Raw genomic sequence first — 26,232 nt, forward strand, 5'->3', positions numbered from 1 at the left:
TTACTTTACTCGTTTCTTGAAAAAAGTAATCGGATTACAGCAACGCGTTACTGCCCATCTCTGGTCATGTAAATATCAGATTCTCGATGCTAGTGTTAAAAATTTAACCAAAAAACCAAAAAATCTTTATTTATTTAGCTTATACACAGTATCAGTTTAGTTAGTTTTTGCTTTATTTCAGTTAGGTAACACTAATTTTATTAGCTAGGTTCATATTTGGGTCAAAGCCATCACAGCTCCACTCACATTCAGAAAATGTCTATTAAAAAAAAAACTATTTTGGTATATGGATATATTCAGAGCAGAGAGGTGACTGACCTCCTGACCTGGACACAAACCAGGACCATTCAAACTGGAATACAATAGCCCAGGACAGATATGCTGAGGTCATTGTCCCACACGTAAACAAGCTCTCTTTTCTCCCAGCTCAGCAGGAATGTCACTCCACAGTCTTTTCACGCGGCAGCAGGTGACCGCCAGCCCCAAAATGAACAACAAAATGTCTAAATATGATGAAGCTGAAGTGACAGTGCAGGTGCTGGGACTCTGTAAACACCCCAACGCACAAACTAGAATGTTAGCAACTTTAGGAGGAGGTCTTTTAGGAGGATTTTGCAAAAAGCGGTTGCTGTTGGATGGAACCGGACAGTAACACATACTGGTTTCAGTTATTTTGTGCCCATTTGTCTGCATTGCTAACAATGTGAATGGGATTTATCTTGTTATCATGTGGGAACAACAACAGCTGGAAGGACGGGGGGGGGGGAGAGAGATCAATTAGCCAAAATTATTTGAATATTAGCTAGGTGATATTTTTAGTTACATGGTTAAATATGTAGTTTCAACAATGCATGTAATAAAATTCAGTTCTTATTTTTCACATTTAGATGTGTAAAAGCATGTTGTAAATTTGCATTCTTATGTAATTATCAATTAACAAGACAGTCTATACAAAAACAAAAGTGGGTGCCTTATAACAAATGTATCCAATTAATTACATTGTTTGTTTGTTTTTAAAATTTAATTGATTTTAAGTTTATTTTCCTTGATTACCATTTACAGGTATTACACTAAATAATAATATTAGTTATCTTTTAGCTTTCAGTTATTTTATAGTTTTGTCCTTTATTTTTTCCAGAGGCTTGAAAGTAACACAATAAACTGCTGAAAATATATCTATTTTTATCTTCATTATGTTAAACTACATTTATGTCAAAGATTCACACAATTATTCTTGGCACTACTGAAGTACCTATGCATGATAAGTCATTTTAAGCCCTCACACCTTGAGTCAGCTTTCTCATTATGGCTGCCAGAAGTTACTAGTAGTTTGAAAAAGTGGTGGGTCTAAAATGCCATGAGAAAAATGTCTAAAACTGAAGATTTAAGGCACTCTGAAGGCAAAATTTGGGATATACAGTAGAGTGTCATGAACTGCAAAGTTTAAGCAGCAGACAAACAAATGTTTGTTTGTTGGCTGACAAACAAAGGGTAAGCTTTATTCCAAAGCTGATAGCTTTAGTCCAGGAAGGGAAAAGATAAAGTGTAATCCAAGAATATGAAGCTGGTTCCCAAAAGGCTATAAACAGGACTACAGAGACTTATGCTGAAAAGACAACAAAGGCTTGTATAAAGATAGACTGTTTCTACACATGAAGGCAGATGTCAGGTAGATGGAAACGCTTCTCCTTCCATCTACCAGCACAGTTGAACTTAATCTAGACAGTGAGACAATTGAGGAAGAAACATTACATGCGAGACACAAATATCTACCAAAATAAATCAGGAAGTGAGTGACGATAACTGACACGGGAGATGTAGAGATTTGAACTTTCACACATCGGAGGATGCAGGGAGGAAGGGAATGCAAGTGACAACTTACAAACAGAACCTGGAAGTAAGAATTTGAAGTTCAAAGCACATGAAAACAAAAAACATAAATAACAAACTAAGAAAACAAGAAAAAGCATAACAAATCCACTTTGGTGATTTTGTTTCTTCTTTTTTTGCTGCATCATGATATGGCACCTTAACCCCTGTCATCTGTGTTGTTGCAGGTGCAGAAGGAGAAGCTCCATGCCGAGCTGAAGCAGGTACTGAGCCAGAAGAGAAGTCATCTGAGAGAGTCGACCTGCCAGCTGGCCCAACCAGAGATGGACTCTGAGCCAGCAAATGAACAGACAGTAAGCAGAAGTCTGATAGACTTTTCAGGCTGAAATATATTACCTTTCTATGTATCAATGGCTTAAAGCTGTAATGTGCCAGGTGATGCACAGCTAAACACAGAAAACTTATTCCTGCATTTTACTTCCTCTCTTCAGCCTGTAGAAAAGTGAATGTAGTCTAAGAATAGAATGACCTTTCTTCTGCGACAGCTTCATGGATAAAATGAACTTTGAAGTAAAGTTGAGAACAGTACAGTAAAACATGCACCTACTCAAACAAGTGCAAAATTTACTCAGCATTGGAGCCCAAAAATAATTAAAATTCAAGACCGAAAAGTGGTTTTAGCAATTTTTTACTTGCTTTTGACCTGCTATTCAATTCTGATGCAGTAGTGTGATGCAGGCTGACAAAACCACAGGATTTATGCACTGACTAACTTCTTTTAAAAGACTGAAATAATGACTAGTTTTGTGTTTAACTATATTTTTGCTATTACTAAACTAGAATTGGTAATAAGAAAACAAAAAAAGAATCTCGTGGATAACCGGAGTTTTGTGTTGGTGTCTGTGTGTCGCAGAGTGTGGAGGAAGCCTCTAAATCTGTGGAGATTGTGGTGGAGACAGAGGCAGGAGCTGGAGCCAGCGGCTACAGTGTGACTGGTGGAGGAGAGCGAGGGATCTTTGTAAAAGACGTCCTCAAAGACTCTCCAGCTGCTAAACACCTCAGTCTACAGCAAGGTGCCTGCAAGCACACCTGATTCCTTTATAAAGCACTACTAGCATACATAACATTTATATAAGATTTAAAAGGTAATTAAAAAGATATTTAGACTTCTTTTAAGGAGTTTGCACAGAAAGCTTTATTATTTTGGGGGAAAAGCCCAATATTACATTTTCCACATCATCTGTTCTCATTTTATTTCATATCAGCTTTGTTTATATCCCACCTTTAAAAATAGAGTTCATGAATTGCTTCAGTAATATAATGAAATATGAAACAAAAAGCCAAAATGTTGGGGCCAAATAAAGCAAATAAAATTAAGGTGAATTTAAGTTGAAGTTAAAAGGGGAAAAAAATCTAATGTAACATAATATCAATAGAAGATAATAGGACAAGTCTTGACCCAGAAGGTGGAAATCTACAAATTCCAACAACATTTGAAGCCTATTTTTGTTGCAGAATTTTTATAAAAATCTTCAAATATTGATTAAACACTTCCTGACTCACCAGGGAGTCTGCAATTTCCAAAGAGTCTCTAACCCACTTTTTTTTTGAATGCATTTATTCTGATGACATTGTCATTGGGGGGGGGGGATTATCGATTTATCAATTAAAAACGATTCTGGCTTGGATAACATGATATCGATTCATTAAAATCCTGAATCGATTTTTAAATCTAAATTTATTTTGCCCGAAACGCCAGAATCTCAGGTTAAACCTCACAAAATTTCTACAACCACCAAACAGCTGAAACAGTAAATGAGAGCAGGTAAACGGATTCTGCACGAAGACGTAAACACAAACACAACCCAACGCATCTGAATCAGTGAGATGTCGCCTTTTCACCCGACGGCACGTACACGGACACGGATACGCCGTCGGGGCTGAAAGCCGACAGCTCACTGATTTTGAAGCGTCGGCGGGCGTTTTGTGCTTCTGTGCTTTTTGTGCTAGATTCTGAAGCTGCAGGTTTTATCTCTCTCCAAACAATACTGACTGAACCAGCAGCAAAAGAAGATCCAAGCTACGCTTCACATTTCGCTTCACATAAACATCGTCACAAATTTCCTCTTACTTTTGCTGTTTTGCTTCCACCACGATAAAATCACACTTCCTGACTCACTTCAAGAACAGTTTCCCATTTAAAAATCTCTGTTTTCTGCGTTAGTCGCTTACTTACCCAACAGTCTTAGGTGTCGGCCGCTGTTTGTTTTTTTCGTTTTGGTTTGTTTTGGGTTTTTTGCTTACTTCCGACAAGAAACCCTCATTTCTGCTGTTCAATTCTGAACAAATTTAAACTTTTTAAAATTATGCAAAATTGCAAAATGCTTAACTGTGTCTCTAATCAAACCTCTGTAACTTTGCTCTGCTTCACTTTGTGTCAGCTTTCTTTTTATAGATATAAAAATATAGATATGTACTGATAAGTGATCAGAATTATAATATTTCTGACTGTCTAAGGCAAAATTTCCCCGATTCAAATAGAATTGAATCGTGGATCTAATCGATTCTAGAAATCAGTGACGATACCCAGCCCTAATTGTCATGGCTAACTGTAAAAAAAAAAAAAAAATCAACTGGTTTCAGGATTACTAACAGATTTAGGTGTACATTTAAATTTGCCAATTAATCAAGCTTGACAGAACTTTAATTATTTGTTATTTAATACTTTTACTTTTTCAACTTTTTCCACTAAATGCATCCTATACTAAATATACATCACAAACTGATGTACATGAATATATTGTTCATACTGTTTTTCTGTATGAAGGTGACCAGCTGCTAAGTGCCAAAGTCTACTTTGACAATGTGAGGTATGAAGACGCTTTAAAAATCCTTCAGTGCGCAGAGCCATATAGGGTCAGCTTCCAGCTTAAGCGAACCATCCTTGGAGCGGATGGCAGCGTGCGCCCAAAGGTTCCCAGTGTGGAGGTCAAAGGTCCCAAAGTCAAGATGGCCAAAATGGTAAAGTAGCTTTATCAATTTATTGTAATCACTTTTAATCCTGAAAGCCATTGTGTTGAAAAAATATATTGTGAGTGATCAAATAGTACAGATAGATGCAGGTCTTCAAATGTTGTTGACTGATCACCTGATGACTTGTCACACGTGTTTCTTTCAGAGTGTGAAGGGGACCAAACCATTCAAGACTCAGAAGAAACGAGGTGGACGTTTTGGTCTGAAAAGGCTAAAAGAGAAGCGAAGAGAGGAGCTGGTGGTAGAGGGAACACCTCCCAGGCTGGAGATGAGTGATGTAGAGTTTTCTCTTCCCAAATTCAAACAAAGGAAAAGTCCAAAAGTTGAAGTAGAGGAAGCCAGAGGAGCAGCAGTTGAGAGGAAGGCAAAGAAAAGGATGAGGTTGGCCTTTTTTGTTTGTTTGTTTCTTTTTGGTAGTTCCAAATAATACAATACAATGCTTGTTGTACATTAAATTGCACAACATTAAATTATATCTAATTTAATGTTGTGCTTTAAATTAGATATAATCTTTTGGGGAAATATTACAATGTTCTTTCCTATTTCTTTTTTTCCTCTCGAAAACACTGTTTTCCAAGGTTCCCAAAAAAGGGAGCAAAAGTGGAGACAGGACGGTTTGAAGGACAAGTGAATATTTCCCCATCTGAAATGCCTGGAGCTAAAGTGAAAAGCAAAGAAAAAGGACACAAGTTTGGCATCACATTTCCTACAAGCAAACACACAAAGTCAGGCTCTACTTTGGAAACTGGATCTGTGGAGCTGAAGCCTCCGGGGGTAAACATCCAGCCGCCATCTGTGGAGTTCAGTTTGTCTGCTAATAAAGATGTGGAGAAGGGAGCATCTAAAGTTAGCATACCTGATGTGGAGTTTGCTCTCCCTTCAGGAAAAGCTGAGACATCTTTGCCCAGTGTGAAGGGAATCAAAATCAAAGCTCCTGAAATGGACATCAAAGGAAGAGCTGAAACAGCTGAAGGAAAAGTTAATGTAGATGCAGACAAAGGAGATGCAAAGGTCAGAATGCCAAAGTTGAAACTACCCAAAGTTAGACTCTCACACCATTCAGATGAAATTGATGGTGACATCAAGGTAAAAGCTGGAGGCATCAAAATGCCTCACACTGACATAAAACCTCCAGAGGTAGAAATCAAAGGAGACGGGCAGATCGGTCTTCCCTCTGTTGATATTTCTTTGCCTAAAGTGAAGGGAAAGACTGACATATTGATCAAAGATTACGAAGGAATTAGGAAGACTGCAATCAACATGCCTGCCAGTGACATCTCTGTAGCTGATATTGATTTGGAATTAGACAGCGGACGGAGAATTCCCGATGAGGTCGAGGGCACTTTTAAAGGGCCCAAGATCTCTATGCCAAAGGTTGATATCTCACTACCTAAGATGGGATCATCGGTGGACACTGAGTGCCCAGAAGTGGAAGGAAAATTCTCTCTACCTTCTGTTGAGCTCTCACTCCCAAAGGTCAAATCAGACAGTGGAGATGTCCATATGGACTATTATGTTGGTGGTGATGGAAAATTCAAAATGCCTGATTTTGACATTTCTCAACCAGGAGAAGTAAACATAAGGGGAGAAGGTGTGGAAGGGGAATTCAAGTTACCAAAAGTGGACCTGATCCTTCCCAAAGGCAAAGCAGGAATGACTGATGTTAAAGGGGAAGGAAATTTTCATCCAAAAATAAAGCTACCTGACCCAGATGTCAAACTTGAAGGACCAGAACTTCCAGGTGTTGACTTTTCACTATCCAAGCCAAACACTGAGGCCAATGTGGAGCTCAGTGGCAGTGGTGGTGACAAGTTCCAGCTCCCAACATTTGATATCTCACTTCCAAAGGTGCCCACCAAAGAAGGAGAATTTGATATTGAATCTAAAGCCAAAGGAGGAGCAAAGTTCAACGTCCCATCACTTGACTTCTCTCTTCCTGTAATGAAATCACCAGAGGGAGAGGTAAAGATTGAGAGCCCTGAAGTCAAAGGAAGAAAATTCCAGATGCCTTCTTTGGATGTCTCACTACCAAAGATGAAGATGCCTGAGGGAAATCTTGTCCTAGAAGGACCTTCTCTTGACATCTCTCCGCCAAAGGGAAAAGCAAAAGGAAAAGCCGAGGGTGACATACAAGTAAAAAGTAAAGGAGAACCTTTTCAAATCCCTTCAGTTGATGTTTCTCTACCTCAAATCAAATCAAAGCAAGGTGATATAAATGTTGAAGGACCAGAAATTACCTTTGAAGGTAATGGAAAAGGAGGCAAATTCAACGTGCCATCTGTTGACATTGATCTTCCTGTTGTAAAAATGCCAACTGTTGATATTTCACTTCCAAAAGGTAAAGAAAAGGGAGAAGTTGACACTGGCATTGACATAAACACTGAAGGGCCTGAAGGTAGAGGGGGAAAGATAACAATGCCAAAATTTGACATTTCTTTACCAAAGGTAAATTTTCCTGAGGGTGATGTCAAATTAAAAGGACCTGAAACAAAGGGAAGAAAGATTGAAATGCCAGATATTGACATATCACTCCCCAAAGGAAAAGTAGGGGAGAAAATTGAAGGGCACACTGGCAAAGGCAATAAGTTCAACATGCCCTCTATTAACATCTCTCTCCCTAAAATGAAATCTAAAAGACCAGATATAAATACTGAAGGTCCTCATGTCAAAGGTGGAAAACCAAACATGCCATCCATAGATCTTTCTACACCTAAAATAAAATCTCAGGATGTAGATGTCACTCTTGAGGGTCCTGAAGTCAAGGGAGGGAAGATCAAAGTTCCATCTGTTGATGTTTCACTTCCTAAAGGAAAGGTTGAGGGTGACATAAATATCGAAGGCCCCGAGATGAAAGGGGGCAAATTCAAAATGTCAAAATTTGATGTTTCTTTGCCTAAAGTCAGTCTCCCAAAGACTGGAGTCGATGTTGAAGGACCAGATGTAGGAGGAAGTCTTGAAATGCCCACTGCTGATATTTCTCTTCCAAAGGGAAAGGCAGATGTGGATATTGACATTGAAGGAAAAACTGGTAAAGGTGGCAAGTTTCACATGCCTTCAGTTGATATTTCTCTTCCTAAAATCAAAGCAACAGGACTTGACGTTGATATCCAAGGACCTGAAGTCAGAGGTGATATGTCACTCCCTAAAATCAAGTCTCCAGAGGTAGATATCAGCCTTCAAGGTCCAGATATTAAAGGGGGGAAATTTAAATTGCCCACTGTAGACATGCCATCATTAGATCTCTCGCTACCCAAAATGAAGTCTCCGGATGTAGATGTCACTCTTGAGGGTCCTGATGTCAAGGGAGGGAAGATCAAAATTCCATCTGTTGATGTTTCACTTCCTAAAGGAAAGGTTGAGGGTGACATAAATATCGAAGGCCCCGAGATGAAAGGGGGCAAATTCAAAATGCCAAAATTTGATGTTTCTTTGCCTAAAGTCAGTCTCCCAAAGGCTGGAGTCGATGTTGAAGGACCAGATTTCAAAGGGAAACTTCTAATGCCTACTGCTGATATCTCTCTTCCAAAGGGAAAAGCAGATGTGGATATTGACATTGAAGGAAATACTGGTAAAGGTGGCAAGTTTCACATGCCTTCAGTTGATATTTCTCTTCCTAAAATCAAAGCAAAGGGACTTGATGTTGATATCCAAGGACCTGAAGTCAGAGGTGATATGTCACTGCCTAAAATCAAGTCTCCAGAGGTAGATATCAGCCTCCAAGGTCCAGATATTAAAGGGGGGAAATTTAAATTGCCCACTGTCGACATGCCATCATTGGATCTCTCACTACCCAAAATGAAGTCTCCAGATGTAGGTGTCACTCTTGAGGGTCCTGATGTCAAGGGAGGGAAGATCAAAGTTCCATCTGTTGATGTTTCACTTCCTAAAGGAAAGGTTGAGGGTGACATAAATATCGAAGGCCCCGAGATGAAAGGGGGCAAATTCAAAATGCCAAAATTTGATGTTTCTTTGCCTAAAGTCAGTCTCCCAAAGGCTGGAGTTGATGTTGAAGGACCAGATTTCAAAGGGAAACTTCAAATGCCCACTGCTGATATTTCACTTCCAAAGGGAAAAGCAGATGTAGATATTGACATTGAAGGGAAAACCGGTAAAGGTGGCAAGTTTCACATGCCTTCAGTTGATATTTCTCTTCCTAAAATCAAAGCAACGGGACTTGATGTTGATATCCAAGGACCTGAAGTCAGAGGTGATATGTCACTGCCTAAAATCAAGTCTCCAGAGGTAGATATCAGCCTCCAAGGTCCAGATATTAAAGGGGGGAAATTTAAATTGCCCACTGTTGACATGCCATCATTGGATCTCTCACTGCCCAAAATGAAGTCTCCAGATGTTGATATCAATCTTGAGGGTCCTGATGTCAAGGGAGGGAAGATCAAAATTCCATCTGTTGATGTTTCACTTCCTAAAGGAAAGGTTGAGGGCAGCCTTGATGTTGAGGGCCCTGAAGTGAAGGGTGACAAGTTTAAAATGCCAAAATTTGATATTTCTTTACCAAAAGAGAGTCTTCCAGAAGGTGGTGTCAAAATAAAAGGTCCTGACATTAAAACTGGAAAGATTGAGATGCCAGACATTGATATTTCACTCCCCAAAGGAAAAGCAAAAGGAAAAATTGAAGGAGATGTTGGAAAAGGTGGAAAGTTCCACATGCCATCTATTGACCTCTCTTTTCCTAAAATCAAAGCCAAAGGTCCTGAAATTGATGTTGAAGGCCCTCAGGTTGAAGGTGGGGAGCTAAATATACCATCCCTTGACGTTTCGCTACCCAAAATGAAGTCTCCAGATGTAGATGTCACTCTTGAGGGTCCTGATGTCAAGGGAGGGAAGATCAAAGTTCCATCTGTTGATATTTCACTTCCTAAAGGAAAGGTTGAGGGTGACATAAATATCGAAGGTACTGAGGTGAAAGGGGGCAAATTCAAAATGCCAAAATTTGATGTTTCTTTGCCTAAAGTCAGTCTCCCAAAGGCTGGAGTCGATGTTGAAGGACCAGATTTCAAAGGGAAACTTCAAATGCCCACTGCTGATATTTCTCTTCCAAAGGGAAAGGCAGATGTGGATATTGACATTGAAGGAAAAACTGGTAAAGGTGGCAAGTTTCACATGCCTTCAGTTGATATTTCTCTTCCTAAAATCAAAGCAACAGGACTTGATGTTGATATCCAAGGACCTGAAGTCAGAGGTGATATGTCACTGCCTAAAATCAAGTCTCCAGAGGTAGATATCAGCCTTCAAGGTCCAGATATTAAAGGGGGGAAATTTAAATTGCCCACTGTCGACATGCCATCATTGGATCTCTCACTACCCAAAATGAAGTCTCCAGATGTAGATGTCACTCTTGAGGGTCCTGATGTCAAGGGAGGGAAGATCAAAGTTCCATCTGTTGATGTTTCACTTCCTAAAGGAAAGGTTGAGGGCAGCCTTGATGTTGAGGGCCCTGAAGTGAAGGGTGACAAGTTTAGAATGCCAAAATTTGATATTTCTTTACCAAAAGAGAGTCTTCCAGAAGGTAGTGTCAAAATAAAAGGTCCTGACATTAAAACTGGAAAGATTGAGATGCCAGACATCGATATTTCACTCCCCAAAGGAAAAGCAAAAGGAAAAATTGAAGGAGATATTGGAAAAGGTGGAAAGTTCCACATGCCATCTATTGACCTCTCTTTTCCGAAAATCAAATCCAAAGGTCCTGAAATTAATGTTGAAGGCCCTCAGGTTGAAGGTGGGAAGCTAAATATACCAAACCTTGACGTTTCGCTACCCAAAATGAAGTCTCCAGATGTAGATGTCACTCTTGAGGGTCCTGATGTCAAGGGAGGGAAGATCAAAATTCCATCTGTTGATGTTTCACTTCCTAAAGGAAAGGTTGAGGGTGACATAAATATTGAAGGCCCTGAGATGAAAGGGGGCAAATTCAAAATGCCAAAATTTGATGTTTCTTTGCCTAAAGTCAGTCTCCCAAAGGCTGGAGTCGATGTTGAAGGACCAGATTTCAAAGGGAAACTTCAAATGCCCACTGCTGATATTTCTCTTCCAAAGGGAAAGGCAGATGTGGATATTGACATTGAAGGAAAAACTGGTAAAGGTGGCAAGTTTCACATGCCTTCAGTTGATATTTCTCTTCCTAAAATCAAAGCAAAGGGACTTGATGTTGATATCCAAGGACCTGAAGTCAGAGGTGATATGTCACTGCCTAAAATCAAGTCTCCAGAGGTAGATATCAACCTCCAAGGTCCAGATATTAAAGGGGGGAAATTTAAATTGCCCACTGTCGACATGCCATCATTGGATCTCTCACTACCCAAAATGAAGTCTCCAGATGTAGATGTCACTCTTGAGGGTCCTGATGTCAAGGGAGGGACGATCAAAATTCCATCTGTTGATGTTTCACTTCCTAAAGGAAAGGTTGAGGGTGACATAAATATCGAAGGCCCCGAGATGAAAGGGGGCAAATTCAAAATGCCAAAATTTGATGTTTCTTTGCCTAAAGTCAGTCTCCCAAAGGCTGGAGTCGATGTTGAAGGACCAGATTTCAAAGGGAAACTTCAAATGCCCACTGCTGATATCTCTCTTCCAAAGGGAAAAGCAGATGTGGATATTGACATTGAAGGAAAAACTGGTAAAGGTGGCAAGTTTCACATGCCTTCAGTTGATATTTCTCTTCCTAAAATCAAAGCAAAGGGACTTGATGTTGATATCCAAGGACCTGAAGTCAGAGGTGATATGTCACTGCCTAAAATCAAGTCTCCAGAGGTAGATATCAACGTCCAAGGTCCAGATATTAAAGGGGGGAAATTTAAATTGCCCACTGTCGACATGCCATCATTGGATATCTCGCTACCCAAAATGAAGTCTCCAGATGTAGATGTCACTCTTGAGGGTCCTGATGTCAAGGGAGGGAAGATCAAAGTTCCATCTGTTGATGTTTCACTTCCTAAAGGAAAGGTTGAGGGTGACATAAATATCGAAGGCCCCGAGATGAAAGGGGGCAAATTCAAAATGCCAAAATTTGATGTTTCTTTGCCTAAAGTCAGTCTCCCAAAGGCTGGAGTCGATGTTGAAGGACCAGATTTCAAAGGGAAACTTCAAATGCCCACTGCTGATATTTCTCTTCCAAAGGGAAAAGCAGATGTGGATATTGACATTGAAGGAAAAACTGGTAAAGGTGGCAAGTTTCACATGCCTTCAGTTGATATTTCTCTTCCTAAAATCAAAGCAAAGGGACTTGATGTTGATATCCAAGGACCTGAAGTTAGAGGTGATATGTCACTGCCTAAAATCAAGTCTCCAGAGGTGGATATCAGCCTTCAAGGTCCAGATATTAAAGGGGGGAAATTTAAATTGCCCACTGTCGACATGCCATCAGTGGATCTCTCGCTACCCAAAATGAAGTCTCCAGATGTTGATGTCACTCTTGAGGGTCCTGATGTCAAGGGAGGGAAGATCAAAATTCCATCTGTTGATGTTTCACTTCCTAAAGGAAAGGTTGAGGGTGACATAAATATCGAAGGCCCCGAGATGAAAGGGGGCAAATTCAAAATGCCAAAATTTGATGTTTCTTTGCCTAAAGTCAGTCTCCCAAAGGCTGGAGTCGATGTTGAAGGACCAGATTTCAAAGGGAAACTTCAAATGCCCACTGCTGATATTTCTCTTCCAAAGGGAAAGGCAGATGTGGATATTGACATTGAAGGAAATACTGGTAAAGGTGGCAAGTTTCACATGCCTTCAGTTGATATTTCTCTTCCTAAAATCAAAGCAACAGGACTTGATGTTGATATCCAAGGACCTGAAGTCAAAGGTGATATGTCACTCCCTAAAATCAAGTCTCCAGAGGTAGATATCAGCCTCCAAGGTCCAGATATTAAAGGGGGGAAATTTCAATTGCCCACTGTCAACATGCCATCATTGGATATCTCGCTACCCAAAATGAAGTCTCCAGATGTTGATGTCACTCTTGAAGGTCCTGATGTCAAGGGAGGGAAGATCAAAATTCCATCTGTTGATGTTTCACTTCCTAAAGGAAAGGTTGAGGGCCCTGAAGTGAAGGGTGACAAGTTTAAAATGCCAAAATTTGATATTTCTTTACCAAAAGAGAGTCTTCCAGAAGGTGGTGTCAAAATAAAAGGTCCTGACATTAAAACTGGAAAGATTGAGATGCCAGAAATCGATATTTCACTCCCCAAAGGAAAAGCAAAAGGAAAAATTGAAGGAGATATTGGAAAAGGTGGAAAGTTTCACATGCCATCTGTTGACCTCTCTTTTCCTAAAATCAAACCCAAAGGTCCTGAAATTAATGTTGAAGGCCCTCAGGTTGAAGGTGGGAAACTAAATATACCATCCCTTGACGTTTCGCTACCCAAAATGAAGTCTCCAGATGTAGATGTCACTCTTGAGGGTCCTGATGTCAAGGGAGGGAAGATCAAAGTTCCATCTGTTGATGTTTCACTTCCTAAAGGAAAGGTTGAGGGTGACATAAATATCGAAGGCCCCGAGATGAAAGGGGGCAAATTCAAAATGCCAAAATTTGATGTTTCTTTGCCTAAAGTCAGTCTCCCAAAGGCTGGAGTCGATGTTGAAGGACCAGATTTCAAAGGGAAACTTCAAATGCCCACTGCTGATATCTCTCTTCCAAAGGGAAAGGCAGATGTGGATATTGACATTGAAGGAAAAACTGGTAAAGGTGGCAAGTTTCACATGCCTTCAGTTGATATTTCTCTTCCTAAAATCAAAGCAACGGGACTTGATGTTGATATCCAAGGACCTGAAGTCAGAGGTGATATGTCACTGCCTAAAATCAAGTCTCCAGAGGTAGATATCAGCCTCCAAGGTCCAGATATTAAAGGGGGGAAATTTAAATTGCCCACTGTTGACATGCCATCATTGGATCTCTCACTGCCCAAAATGAAGTCTCCAGATGTTGATATCAATCTTGAGGGTCCTGATGTCAAGGGAGGGAAGATCAAAATTCCATCTGTTGATGTTTCACTTCCTAAAGGAAAGGTTGAGGGCAGCCTTGATGTTGAGGGCCCTGAAGTGAAGGGTGACAAGTTTAAAATGCCAAAATTTGATATTTCTTTACCAAAAGAGAGTCTTCCAGAAGGTGGTGTCAAAATAAAAGGTCCTGACATTAAAACTGGAAAGATTGAGATGCCAGACATTGATATTTCACTCCCCAAAGGAAAAGCAAAAGGAAAAATTGAAGGAGATGTTGGAAAAGGTGGAAAGTTCCACATGCCATCTATTGACCTCTCTTTTCCTAAAATCAAAGCCAAAGGTCCTGAAATTGATGTTGAAGGCCCTCAGGTTGAAGGTGGGGAGCTAAATATACCATCCCTTGACGTTTCGCTACCCAAAATGAAGTCTCCAGATGTAGATGTCACTCTTGAGGGTCCTGATGTCAAGGGAGGGAAGATCAAAGTTCCATCTGTTGATATTTCACTTCCTAAAGGAAAGGTTGAGGGTGACATAAATATCGAAGGTACTGAGGTGAAAGGGGGCAAATTCAAAATGCCAAAATTTGATGTTTCTTTGCCTAAAGTCAGTCTCCCAAAGGCTGGAGTCGATGTTGAAGGACCAGATTTCAAAGGGAAACTTCAAATGCCCACTGCTGATATTTCTCTTCCAAAGGGAAAGGCAGATGTGGATATTGACATTGAAGGAAAAACTGGTAAAGGTGGCAAGTTTCACATGCCTTCAGTTGATATTTCTCTTCCTAAAATCAAAGCAACAGGACTTGATGTTGATATCCAAGGACCTGAAGTCAGAGGTGATATGTCACTGCCTAAAATCAAGTCTCCAGAGGTAGATATCAGCCTTCAAGGTCCAGATATTAAAGGGGGGAAATTTAAATTGCCCACTGTCGACATGCCATCATTGGATCTCTCACTACCCAAAATGAAGTCTCCAGATGTAGATGTCACTCTTGAGGGTCCTGATGTCAAGGGAGGGAAGATCAAAGTTCCATCTGTTGATGTTTCACTTCCTAAAGGAAAGGTTGAGGGCAGCCTTGATGTTGAGGGCCCTGAAGTGAAGGGTGACAAGTTTAGAATGCCAAAATTTGATATTTCTTTACCAAAAGAGAGTCTTCCAGAAGGTAGTGTCAAAATAAAAGGTCCTGACATTAAAACTGGAAAGATTGAGATGCCAGACATCGATATTTCACTCCCCAAAGGAAAAGCAAAAGGAAAAATTGAAGGAGATATTGGAAAAGGTGGAAAGTTCCACATGCCATCTATTGACCTCTCTTTTCCGAAAATCAAATCCAAAGGTCCTGAAATTAATGTTGAAGGCCCTCAGGTTGAAGGTGGGAAGCTAAATATACCAAACCTTGACGTTTCGCTACCCAAAATGAAGTCTCCAGATGTAGATGTCACTCTTGAGGGTCCTGATGTCAAGGGAGGGAAGATCAAAATTCCATCTGTTGATGTTTCACTTCCTAAAGGAAAGGTTGAGGGTGACATAAATATTGAAGGCCCTGAGATGAAAGGGGGCAAATTCAAAATGCCAAAATTTGATGTTTCTTTGCCTAAAGTCAGTCTCCCAAAGGCTGGAGTCGATGTTGAAGGACCAGATTTCAAAGGGAAACTTCAAATGCCCACTGCTGATATTTCTCTTCCAAAGGGAAAGGCAGATGTGGATATTGACATTGAAGGAAAAACTGGTAAAGGTGGCAAGTTTCACATGCCTTCAGTTGATATTTCTCTTCCTAAAATCAAAGCAAAGGGACTTGATGTTGATATCCAAGGACCTGAAGTCAGAGGTGATATGTCACTGCCTAAAATCAAGTCTCCAGAGGTAGATATCAACCTCCAAGGTCCAGATATTAAAGGGGGGAAATTTAAATTGCCCACTGTCGACATGCCATCATTGGATCTCTCACTACCCAAAATGAAGTCTCCAGATGTAGATGTCACTCTTGAGGGTCCTGATGTCAAGGGAGGGACGATCAAAATTCCATCTGTTGATGTTTCACTTCCTAAAGGAAAGGTTGAGGGTGACATAAATATCGAAGGCCCCGAGATGAAAGGGGGCAAATTCAAAATGCCAAAATTTGATGTTTCTTTGCCTAAAGTCAGTCTCCCAAAGGCTGGAGTCGATGTTGAAGGACCAGATTTCAAAGGGAAACTTCAAATGCCCACTGCTGATATCTCTCTTCCAAAGGGAAAAGCAGATGTGGATATTGACATTGAAGGAAAAACTGGTAAAGGTGGCAAGTTTCACATGCCTTCAGTTGATATTTCTCTTCCTAAAATCAAAGCAAAGGGACTTGATGTTGATATCCAAGGACCTGAAGTCAGAGGTGATATGTCACTGCCTAAAATCAAGTCTCCAGAGGTAGATATCAACGTCCAAGGTCCAGATATTAAAGGGGGGAAATTTAAATTGCCCACTGTCGACATGCCATCATTGGATATCTCGCTACCCAAAATGAAGTCTCCAGATGTAGATGTCACTCTTGAGGGTCCTGATGTCAAGGGAGGGAAGATCAAAGTTCCATCTGTTGATGTTTCACTTCCTAAAGGAAAGGTTGAGGGTGACATAAATATCGAAGGCCCCGAGATGAAAGGGGGCAAATTCAAAATGCCAAAATTTGATGTTTCTTTGCCTAAAGTCAGTCTCCCAAAGGCTGGAGTCGATGTTGAAGGACCAGATTTCAAAGGGAAACTTCAAATGCCCACTGCTGATATTTCTCTTCCAAAGGGAAAAGCAGATGTGGATATTGACATTGAAGGAAAAACTGGTAAAGGTGGCAAGTTTCACATGCCTTCAGTTGATATTTCTCTTCCTAAAATCAAAGCAAAGGGACTTGATGTTGATATCCAAGGACCTGAAGTTAGAGGTGATATGTCACTGCCTAAAATCAAGTCTCCAGAGGTGGATATCAGCCTTCAAGGTCCAGATATTAAAGGGGGGAAATTTAAATTGCCCACTGTCGACATGCCATCAGTGGATCTCTCGCTACCCAAAATGAAGTCTCCAGATGTTGATGTCACTCTTGAGGGTCCTGATGTCAAGGGAGGGAAGATCAAAATTCCATCTGTTGATGTTTCACTTCCTAAAGGAAAGGTTGAGGGTGACATAAATATCGAAGGCCCCGAGATGAAAGGGGGCAAATTCAAAATGCCAAAATTTGATGTTTCTTTGCCTAAAGTCAGTCTCCCAAAGGCTGGAGTCGATGTTGAAGGACCAGATTTCAAAGGGAAACTTCAAATGCCCACTGCTGATATTTCTCTTCCAAAGGGAAAGGCAGATGTGGATATTGACATTGAAGGAAATACTGGTAAAGGTGGCAAGTTTCACATGCCTTCAGTTGATATTTCTCTTCCTAAAATCAAAGCAACAGGACTTGATGTTGATATCCAAGGACCTGAAGTCAAAGGTGATATGTCACTCCCTAAAATCAAGTCTCCAGAGGTAGATATCAGCCTCCAAGGTCCAGATATTAAAGGGGGGAAATTTCAATTGCCCACTGTCAACATGCCATCATTGGATATCTCGCTACCCAAAATGAAGTCTCCAGATGTTGATGTCACTCTTGAAGGTCCTGATGTCAAGGGAGGGAAGATCAAAATTCCATCTGTTGATGTTTCACTTCCTAAAGGAAAGGTTGAGGGCCCTGAAGTGAAGGGTGACAAGTTTAAAATGCCAAAATTTGATATTTCTTTACCAAAAGAGAGTCTTCCAGAAGGTGGTGTCAAAATAAAAGGTCCTGACATTAAAACTGGAAAGATTGAGATGCCAGAAATCGATATTTCACTCCCCAAAGGAAAAGCAAAAGGAAAAATTGAAGGAGATATTGGAAAAGGTGGAAAGTTTCACATGCCATCTGTTGACCTCTCTTTTCCTAAAATCAAACCCAAAGGTCCTGAAATTAATGTTGAAGGCCCTCAGGTTGAAGGTGGGAAACTAAATATACCATCCCTTGACGTTTCGCTACCCAAAATGAAGTCTCCAGATGTAGATGTCACTCTTGAGGGTCCTGATGTCAAGGGAGGGAAGATCAAAGTTCCATCTGTTGATGTTTCACTTCCTAAAGGAAAGGTTGAGGGTGACATAAATATCGAAGGCCCCGAGATGAAAGGGGGCAAATTCAAAATGCCAAAATTTGATGTTTCTTTGCCTAAAGTCAGTCTCCCAAAGGCTGGAGTCGATGTTGAAGGACCAGATTTCAAAGGGAAACTTCAAATGCCCACTGCTGATATCTCTCTTCCAAAGGGAAAAGCAGATGTGGATATTGACATTGAAGGAAAAACTGGTAAAGGTGGCAAGTTTCACATGCCTTCAGTTGATATTTCTCTTCCTAAAATCAAAGCAAAGGGACTTGATGTTGATATCCAAGGACCTGAAGTCAGGGGTGATATGTCACTCCCTAAAATCAAGTCTCCAGAGGTAGATATCAACCTCCAAGGTCCAGATATTAAAGGGGGGAAATTTAAATTGCCCACTGTCGACATGCCATCATTGGATCTCTCACTACCCAAAATGAAGTCTCCAGATGTAGATGTCACTCTTGAGGGTCCTGATGTCAAGGGAGGGAAGATCAAAGTTCCATCTGTTGATGTTTCACTTCCTAAAGGAAAGTTTGAGGGTGACATAAATATCGAAGGCCCCGAGATGAAAGGGGGCAAATTCAAAATGCCAAAATTTGATGTTTCTTTGCCTAAAGTCAGTCTCCCAAAGGCTGGAGTCGATGTTGAAGGACCAGATTTCAAAGGGAAACTTCAAATGCCCACTGCTGATATCTCTCTTCCAAAGGGAAAAGCAGATGTGGATATTGACATTGAAGGAAATACTGGTAAAGGTGGCAAGTTTCACATGCCTTCAGTTGATATTTCTCTTCCTAAAATCAAAGCAAAGGGACTTGATGTTGATATCCAAGGACCTGAAGTCAGAGGTGATATGTCACTGCCTAAAATCAAGTCTCCAGAGGTAGATATCAGCCTCCAAGGTCCAGATATTAAAGGGGGGAAATTTAAATTGCCCATTGTCGACATGCCATCATTGGATCTCTCACTACCCAAAATGAAGTCTCCAGATGTAGATGTCACTCTTGAGGGTCCTGATGTCAAGGGAGGGAAGATCAAAGTTCCATCTGTTGATGTTTCACTTCCTAAAGGAAAGGTTGAGGGTGACATAAATATCGAAGGCCCCGAGATGAAAGGGGGCAAATTCAAAATGCCAAAATTTGATGTTTCTTTGCCTAAAGTCAGTCTCCCAAAGGCTGGAGTCGATGTTGAAGGACCAGATTTCAAAGGGAAACTTCAAATGCCCACTGCTGATATCTCTCTTCCAAAGGGAAAAGCAGATGTGGATATTGACATTGAAGGAAATACTGGTAAAGGTGGCAAGTTTCACATGCCTTCAGTTGATATTTCTCTTCCTAAAATCAAAGCAAAGGGACTTGATGTTGATATCCAAGGACCTGAAGTCAGAGGTGATATGTCACTGCCTAAAATCAAGTCTCCAGAGGTAGATATCAGCCTCCAAGGTCCAGATATTAAAGGGGGGAAATTTAAATTGCCCACTGTCGACATGCCATCATTGGATCTCTCACTACCCAAAATGAAGTCTCCAGATGTAGATGTCACTCTTGAGGGTCCTGATGTCAAGGGAGGGAAGATCAAAGTTCCATCTGTTGATGTTTCACTTCCTAAAGGAAAGGTTGAGGGTGACATAAATATCGAAGGCCCCGAGATGAAAGGGGGCAAATTCAAAATGCCAAAATTTGATGTTTCTTTGCCTAAAGTCAGTCTCCCAAAGGCTGGAGTCGATGTTGAAGGACCAGATTTCAAAGGGAAACTTCAAATGCCCACTGCTGATATCTCTCTTCCAAAGGGAAAAGCAGATGTGGATATTGACATTGAAGGAAAAACTGGTAAAGGTGGCAAGTTTCACATGCCTTCAGTTGATATTTCTCTTCCTAAAATCAAAGCAAAGGGACTTGATGTTGATATCCAAGGACCTGAAGTCAGAGGTGATATGTCACTCCCTAAAATCAAGTCTCCAGAGGTAGATATCAACCTCCAAGGTCCAGATATTAAAGGGGGGAAATTTAAATTGCCCACTGTCGACATGCCATCATTGGATCTCTCACTACCCAAAATGAAGTCTCCAGATGTAGATGTCACTCTTGAGGGTCCTGATGTCAAGGGAGGGAAGATCAAAGTTCCATCTGTTGATGTTTCACTTCCTAAAGGAAAGGTTGAGGGTGACATAAATATCGAAGGCCCCGAGATGAAAGGGGGCAAATTCAAAATGCCAAAATTTGATGTTTCTTTGCCTAAAGTCAGTCTCCCAAAGGCTGGAGTCGATGTTGAAGGACCAGATTTCAAAGGGAAACTTCAAATGCCCACTGCTGATATCTCTCTTCCAAAGGGAAAAGCAGATGTGGATATTGACATTGAAGGAAAAACTGGTAAAGGTGGCAAGTTTCACATGCCTTCAGTTGATATTTCTCTTCCTAAAATCAAAGCAAAGGGACTTGATGTTGATATCCAAGGACCTGAAGTCAGAGGTGATATGTCACTCCCTAAAATCAAGTCTCCAGAGGTAGATATCAACCTCCAAGGTCCAGATATTAAAGGGGGGAAATTTAAATTGCCCACTGTCGACATGCCATCATTGGATCTCTCACTACCCAAAATGAAGTCTCCAGATGTAGATGTCACTCTTGAGGGTCCTGATGTCAAGGGAGGGAAGATCAAAGTTCCATCTGTTGATGTTTCACTTCCTAAAGGAAAGGTTGAGGGTGACATAAATATCGAAGGCCCCGAGATGAAAGGGGGCAAATTCAAAATGCCAAAATTTGATGTTTCTTTGCCTAAAGTCAGTCTCCCAAAGGCTGGAGTCGATGTTGAAGGACCAGATTTCAAAGGGAAACTTCAAATGCCCACTGCTGATATCTCTCTTCCAAAGGGAAAAGCAGATGTGGATATTGACATTGAAGGAAATACTGGTAAAGGTGGCAAGTTTCACATGCCTTCAGTTGATATTTCTCTTCCTAAAATTAAAGCAAAGGGACTTGATGTTGATATCCAAGGACCTGAAGTCAGAGGTGATATGTCACTCCCTAAAATCAAGTCTCCAGAGGTAGATATCAACCTCCAAGGTCCAGATATTAAAGGGGGGAAATTTAAATTGCCCACTGTCGACATGCCATCATTGGATCTCTCACTACCCAAAATGAAGTCTCCGGATGTAGATGTCACTCTTGAGGGTCCTGATGTCAAGGGAGGGAAGATCAAAGTTCCATCTGTTGATGTTTCACTTCCTAAAGGAAAGGTTGAGGGTGACATAAATATCGAAGGCCCCGAGATGAAAGGTGGCAAATTCAAAATGCCAAAATTTGATGTTTCTTTGCCTAAAGTCAGTCTCCCAGAAGGTGGTGTAAAAATAAAAGGCCCTGATACTAAAGGTGGGACAATTGAGATACCTGAAATTGATATTTCACTCCCTAAAGCAAAAGCACACGGAGAAATTGACCTCAACATCAAAGGTCCTGGCAATAAAGGAAGCAAATTCACAATGCCCAAAGTTGATATTTCACTTCCAAAGATGAACTTCCCAGAAGGTGATATCAAAGTGGAAGGACCCAACGTGAAGGGAGAAAAGGTCACAGTTCCAGAGGGTAAAGTAGAGGGAGATATCAATATTGAAGGACTCTCTGAAAAAGGAAGGTTTGATATCCCAAAGATTGAAGTTGATAAAAAAGGAGGTGGATTCCACATGCCAACTCTTGACATAAATCTGCCCAAATTTGACCTTGACCTCAGCCTGCCCTCTGGTGTAAAAGCTAAAGGCTTCAAAGTTGATACTCCAAGTCCTGATGCATCTGGAGATTTGGAGATGTCTGGTCTTACAGGAGGCCTTAATCCTGCCAAATTGGAAGTTAAGAATGAAGATATAGGGACAGGTGGTCTAGAAGGTCCAGGTGCATCCCTAAAACTTCCCACAGTAAAACTACCAACAGTTGACATCTCAGCTCCAAAGATGGATCTCAATTTTGGCCTTACAAAACCCAAAGGTGATGATGTGGAAGTAGAACTTCTGAAAGCAGAAGGAGGAAGGCCTTCTTCAGGGGGCAGCTTTGATCTACCTGTTTTCCTCAAAGTACCTAGTTTCACTCTTCCTAGGTTTGGGGGAAAGACAAAGAGCTGTAACTTGGAAATACCAGCACCTAAGGGAGATACTTCACTCAGTTCACCACATGTAGAAGGAGAGATCAGAGCACCGTCGGTGGAGTTTGATGGAGGTGGAAAAGTCAAGGTGAAAAAACCTAAAATCAAACTGCCCTCATTTGGCATGTCCAAGAAGGCTGCAGATGTATCAGTCTCTTGTCCTGATGTTGATGTTAAAGGGAAAAAGGGAAAAATTGACATTCATCAACCGGATATCAATGTTGACAACTCAGATGACATGTCAAAATACAAAATGAAATTTCCCAAGTTAAAAATATCATCACCCAAAACTGAACTCCCAGCGGAAAAAGTTGAAGCAAAACTGGATGCAGATGTAGAGGCGAAAGGTGGCTTCCATGCACCTGATGTCTCTTTAAAACTACCAAAGTTTTCTATGCCAGGCTTTGTCTCTAAAGAAAAAGACCTAGGTAAGCCAAGTGGTGACCTTGAAGCTAAAACCAAGGTTAAGATGCCTTCTGTTGAGCTCTCGCTACCAGCAGCTAAAACACCAGAGACTGAGGTTCTTCTCCCAAAAGCAGAAGTTGATGTCACAGAGGCTGATATAAGAGGTTATGAGGGAAACCTTAAAATTCCCAAAATGCCAACGATTGATGTTTCTCTCCCCAAATTAGACCTTGATGTGTCCTTGCCCAGAGGAAAGTCTCCAAAGATTGAAGGACCAGACCTGGAGCTAAAAGGGGGTGACGGAAAATTCAAAAGGCCTCATTTTAATATGCCTGCACTTGATATTTCACTTCCAAAAGCAAAGACTGATTCACCCGATTTAGAAATGAAGGAGACTACTGAGGGAAAGTTAAAAATGCCTCACATAAAAATGCCCAACATTGACATATCGCTTCCTAAAGGAAAACTCAAAGGTACTGAGGCAGAAATAGAAGTGGATGGACAAGGAGAAGCAAAAGTCAAAACACCTTATCTGAAAATGCCCAATGCTGATGTTTCTCTGCCTAAAGGTCATATTGAAGGTCCAGAGATAGAGATTCAAGGAGAAGGTGGAAAATTCAAGATGCCACATCTAAGCATGCCTTCTGTTGATATTTCATTGCCCAAAGGGAAGATTGGAGGTCCAGATGTTGAAGTAGAAGGACATGGCAAAGGAAAATTTAAGATGCCTCACTGGAAAAAGCCAGATGTTGATATCTCTCTAACCAAAGGACAGATTGAAGGTCCAGAAGTGGAGTTAAAGGGGGAAGGTGGAAAATTTAAGATGCCACATCTAAGCATGCCCTCTGTTGATATTTCACTGCCCAGCGGAAAGACTGGAGATGCAGAGACTGAAACAGAAGGAAATGAAAGAGCAAAATTCAAAACACCACAAATGAAAATGCCTTCAGTTGATATTTCAGCACCCAAGGGAAAGATTGAAGGTGCAGATCTCGAAATGAATGTTGATGTTTCTCTACCTAAAGGAAAAGTTGAAAGTCCAGGAGTTCGAGATGTGGAGATCAAAGGAGAAGCTGGAAAATTCAAGATGCCCCACATCAATATGCCTTCAGTTGATATTTCACTACCTAAAGGAAAAACAGAAGGTGCAGAGATCGAGCTGGAAGGAGGTGCAGGGGGGGGGATCAGAATGCCTCAGGTCAAAATGCCAGGTTTTAACGTCTCTCTACCCAAAGGAAAAGCTGGCAAAATTAAAGGAGAGATGGAAATTGAGGGAGATGACAGCAAAATGCCACATATGACAGTGCCTTCAGTCAATATTTCACTTCCAACGGGAGAGACTGAAGGTGCCAACGCTGCAATTAAGGGTGAGGGAGGAATATTCAGGATGCCAAAAGTTGACATTTCTCTTCCTAAAGGAAAACCTTCAGTGCAAGGTCCTGAGGCAGATATCAAGGGAGATAGAGGAGAGTTCAAGATGCCAAATGTGGGCATATCACTTCCCAAGGGAAAAGTAAACATTGATACACCAGCAGAGAAAATGGAGACAGAGGGAGGAATCATCAAACTGCCAGATATCAAGATGCCAAAAGTTGATATTTCACTTCCGAAAGGCAAAAGTAAAGGTAGTGTGGTACCTGTTGTAGAGATGAAAGTAACCAGTTCTGATATTAAAGTTCCAGAGGGACAAGTACTACTGCCAATGGCTAAAACCACTGAAGCAGAGATTAACTTACCAAGTGGTAAGGCTGATCTGGACACTGGGGCTCTTGGAGAAGCTGATTTGCATTTTGAGGGTGAGCACAAAGGCCTAAAATTAAAAGTCCCAACAATAGATATCAAAGGTCCAAAAGGAGGCTTAGAACTTGATACTGGACTTCATAAAGGGGAGGGAAAAAAGGACAGGAAAAAGGTTGATCTACCTGACTTAGATGTCACTACAGAAACCAGCAGCAAAGTAAAAGGGCCTAAAGTCAAAGGAACAAAATTCAAGATTGGAATGCCAAAAAAGAAAAACGGTGGAAAAAGATTTGAGTATTTTGAAGTTAAAACCCAGAATGGTCATAAAGATGACAAAAATCGTGTTAACCATCCAGTACCAGAAGTTACATTACCAAGTGTAAGTCTAAAAACAGAAGTGAAAGGAGAGGGTGGCTCCTCATCTCCACATGCAGGAATCAGACTCCCCAAAATACCAGACATAGAGTTTGATATTGGCTCATCTCAAGATGGAGATGACAGCAAAACAGAAAAAGGCAAGAAAATCAAAATCCCGAAGTTTGGCATCCCATTACCTTCCCTATCCTCACCAGAGGAAAGTGTGAATGTCCATGGGCCAGAAATTCAGTATGAGGGCCCTAAAATGCCTAAAGTAAAGAAAGCAGTTTTTGTCTTGGTAGACACTCCTACAACAAATGAGCCTGCTACAAGCACAAGTCCCTTAAAAGGGGAAGCAACAGAGACTGTCAAAGTGAAGATGCCCAAAATCGAAAAGAAGCCAAGCCAAAAGTCAGCTGCTGCAAGTGCAGAAAAAGAAGGGGCAGAAGAAGAAAAGTCAAAGGGGGGAATAATAAAGATGCCTAAAGTGTCGTTTTCGTCTGGCAAATCTGCATCATTTGGTGGTGACACTGTCAAAAGAGAAGGTTCAAGTTCAAGTCTCAATGGTGAAAGCCCTCACAAGGGCTCCAAGGAAGAGAAGGTGGCATTCAGTGGTAAAGTCAAACTCCCAAAGGTGGAGTTCACCAGTCTATATGGGAAGATGGGTGCAAGAGGAGCAGACATGGAAACAAGTGGGGGACTGGGAAAGCATTCATCACCAGAAGAAGTACAATCAAGCACAATGTTACCAGGGGGTTTCACTGAGGAGCCTTTGAAGGATTTGGTGTCTTCTCGTGCCAGAACAGAAATGCTGGACAGGGACAGCTCAGAGTCCCCTTCTGGTTTTGCCACGGAGTTCACCTCAACAAAGTTTCAAGCTTGGAGCAAGGTGGAGAGCAAAAGCAGGGAATCAGAAGAAAGAGAGTCTTCCTCATGGTTTAAGGTCCCAAAGGTCACCTTGAAGCCACATGCCACAGGTAAGGCTAAAGGAGATGCTATTGGGCTGGCATTACGTTAATACTGCTGTTAATGTTATTATTAAAGCCGCTTTTTGTAAAAACCCTCTGAGATATTTAATTAAAAACTTCACCACAAGATGGCAGCATTTTACCAGAACGTTTTTGTGCAGGTTTTGAACCCAACCCAGTCAGCTTTAAATTCTTCTGCATTCATTTGAATCACTGTGCATTGCCACACTAAAAGACTAGTCAGCCAGTGTTTGATGTTTCTTTAAGAAAAATGCATAGCCTGAGCTCATATATATATTAATAAATATAGTAAGGACAAGAAAATAGAGATTTTTTTTTTTTATCAAAGCACTACATGGAAAATTTAGAAAAATCAAAATTTGTATCTACTCCGTCTATTAAATTTGCCCGTTTAGTTGCATTATGAAAACTGTAAGACTCGAGACGATAGATCAGCATATAAATGAGAAAATGAAAAACTGTAAAAGTCTACACATTCAACAATGATGTTTAATCAATTTTGCATGTGGTTTTCATATGTTATGTCTGGATTTTGTTTTTTTCACTATATTACCACAGGATTTATTAGAATATATTTTACACTATCTATACTTTATTCTTGCTGCTACCTTTGATGTTTTTTGTATATTTTTTTGTGTGCCTGGTAAATAAATCTCTAATCTATATACTCTTCTGTTTTGTCTCTT

The 26,232-nt window shown here is 40.8% G+C and overlaps 1 protein-coding gene across 9 annotated transcripts in view; it reads left to right on the top strand.

Moving 5' to 3' along the window:
- Nucleotides 1-26,232, top strand: part of prx (periaxin) — a 33,678-nt gene that overhangs the window by 5,023 nt on the left and 2,423 nt on the right. The window contains exons 1-6 of one of the 9 annotated variants that reach the window (XM_087851206.1): nt 2,064-2,183; nt 2,744-2,903; nt 4,658-4,851; nt 5,009-5,244; nt 5,442-16,752; nt 17,293-25,534. In XM_087851206.1, coding sequence (XP_087707332.1) covers nt 2,154-2,183; nt 2,744-2,903; nt 4,658-4,851; nt 5,009-5,244; nt 5,442-16,752; nt 17,293-25,534 — 20,173 coding nt within the window. In that variant the 5' untranslated portion in view covers nt 2,064-2,153. Of the gene's footprint in view, nt 1-2,057; nt 2,184-2,743; nt 2,904-4,657; nt 4,852-5,008; nt 5,245-5,441; nt 25,535-26,232 lie in introns of those variants that run through there. The other 8 variants (XM_087851205.1, XM_087851203.1, XM_087851200.1 and 5 more) reach the window with 8 other exon arrangements.

The sequence above is a fragment of the Neolamprologus brichardi genome, chromosome 14 (genome assembly GCF_056152115.1).
Source record: "Neolamprologus brichardi isolate AB-2024 chromosome 14, ASM5615211v1, whole genome shotgun sequence".
In the NCBI taxonomy this organism is placed as follows: Eukaryota; Metazoa; Chordata; class Actinopteri; order Cichliformes; family Cichlidae; genus Neolamprologus; species Neolamprologus brichardi.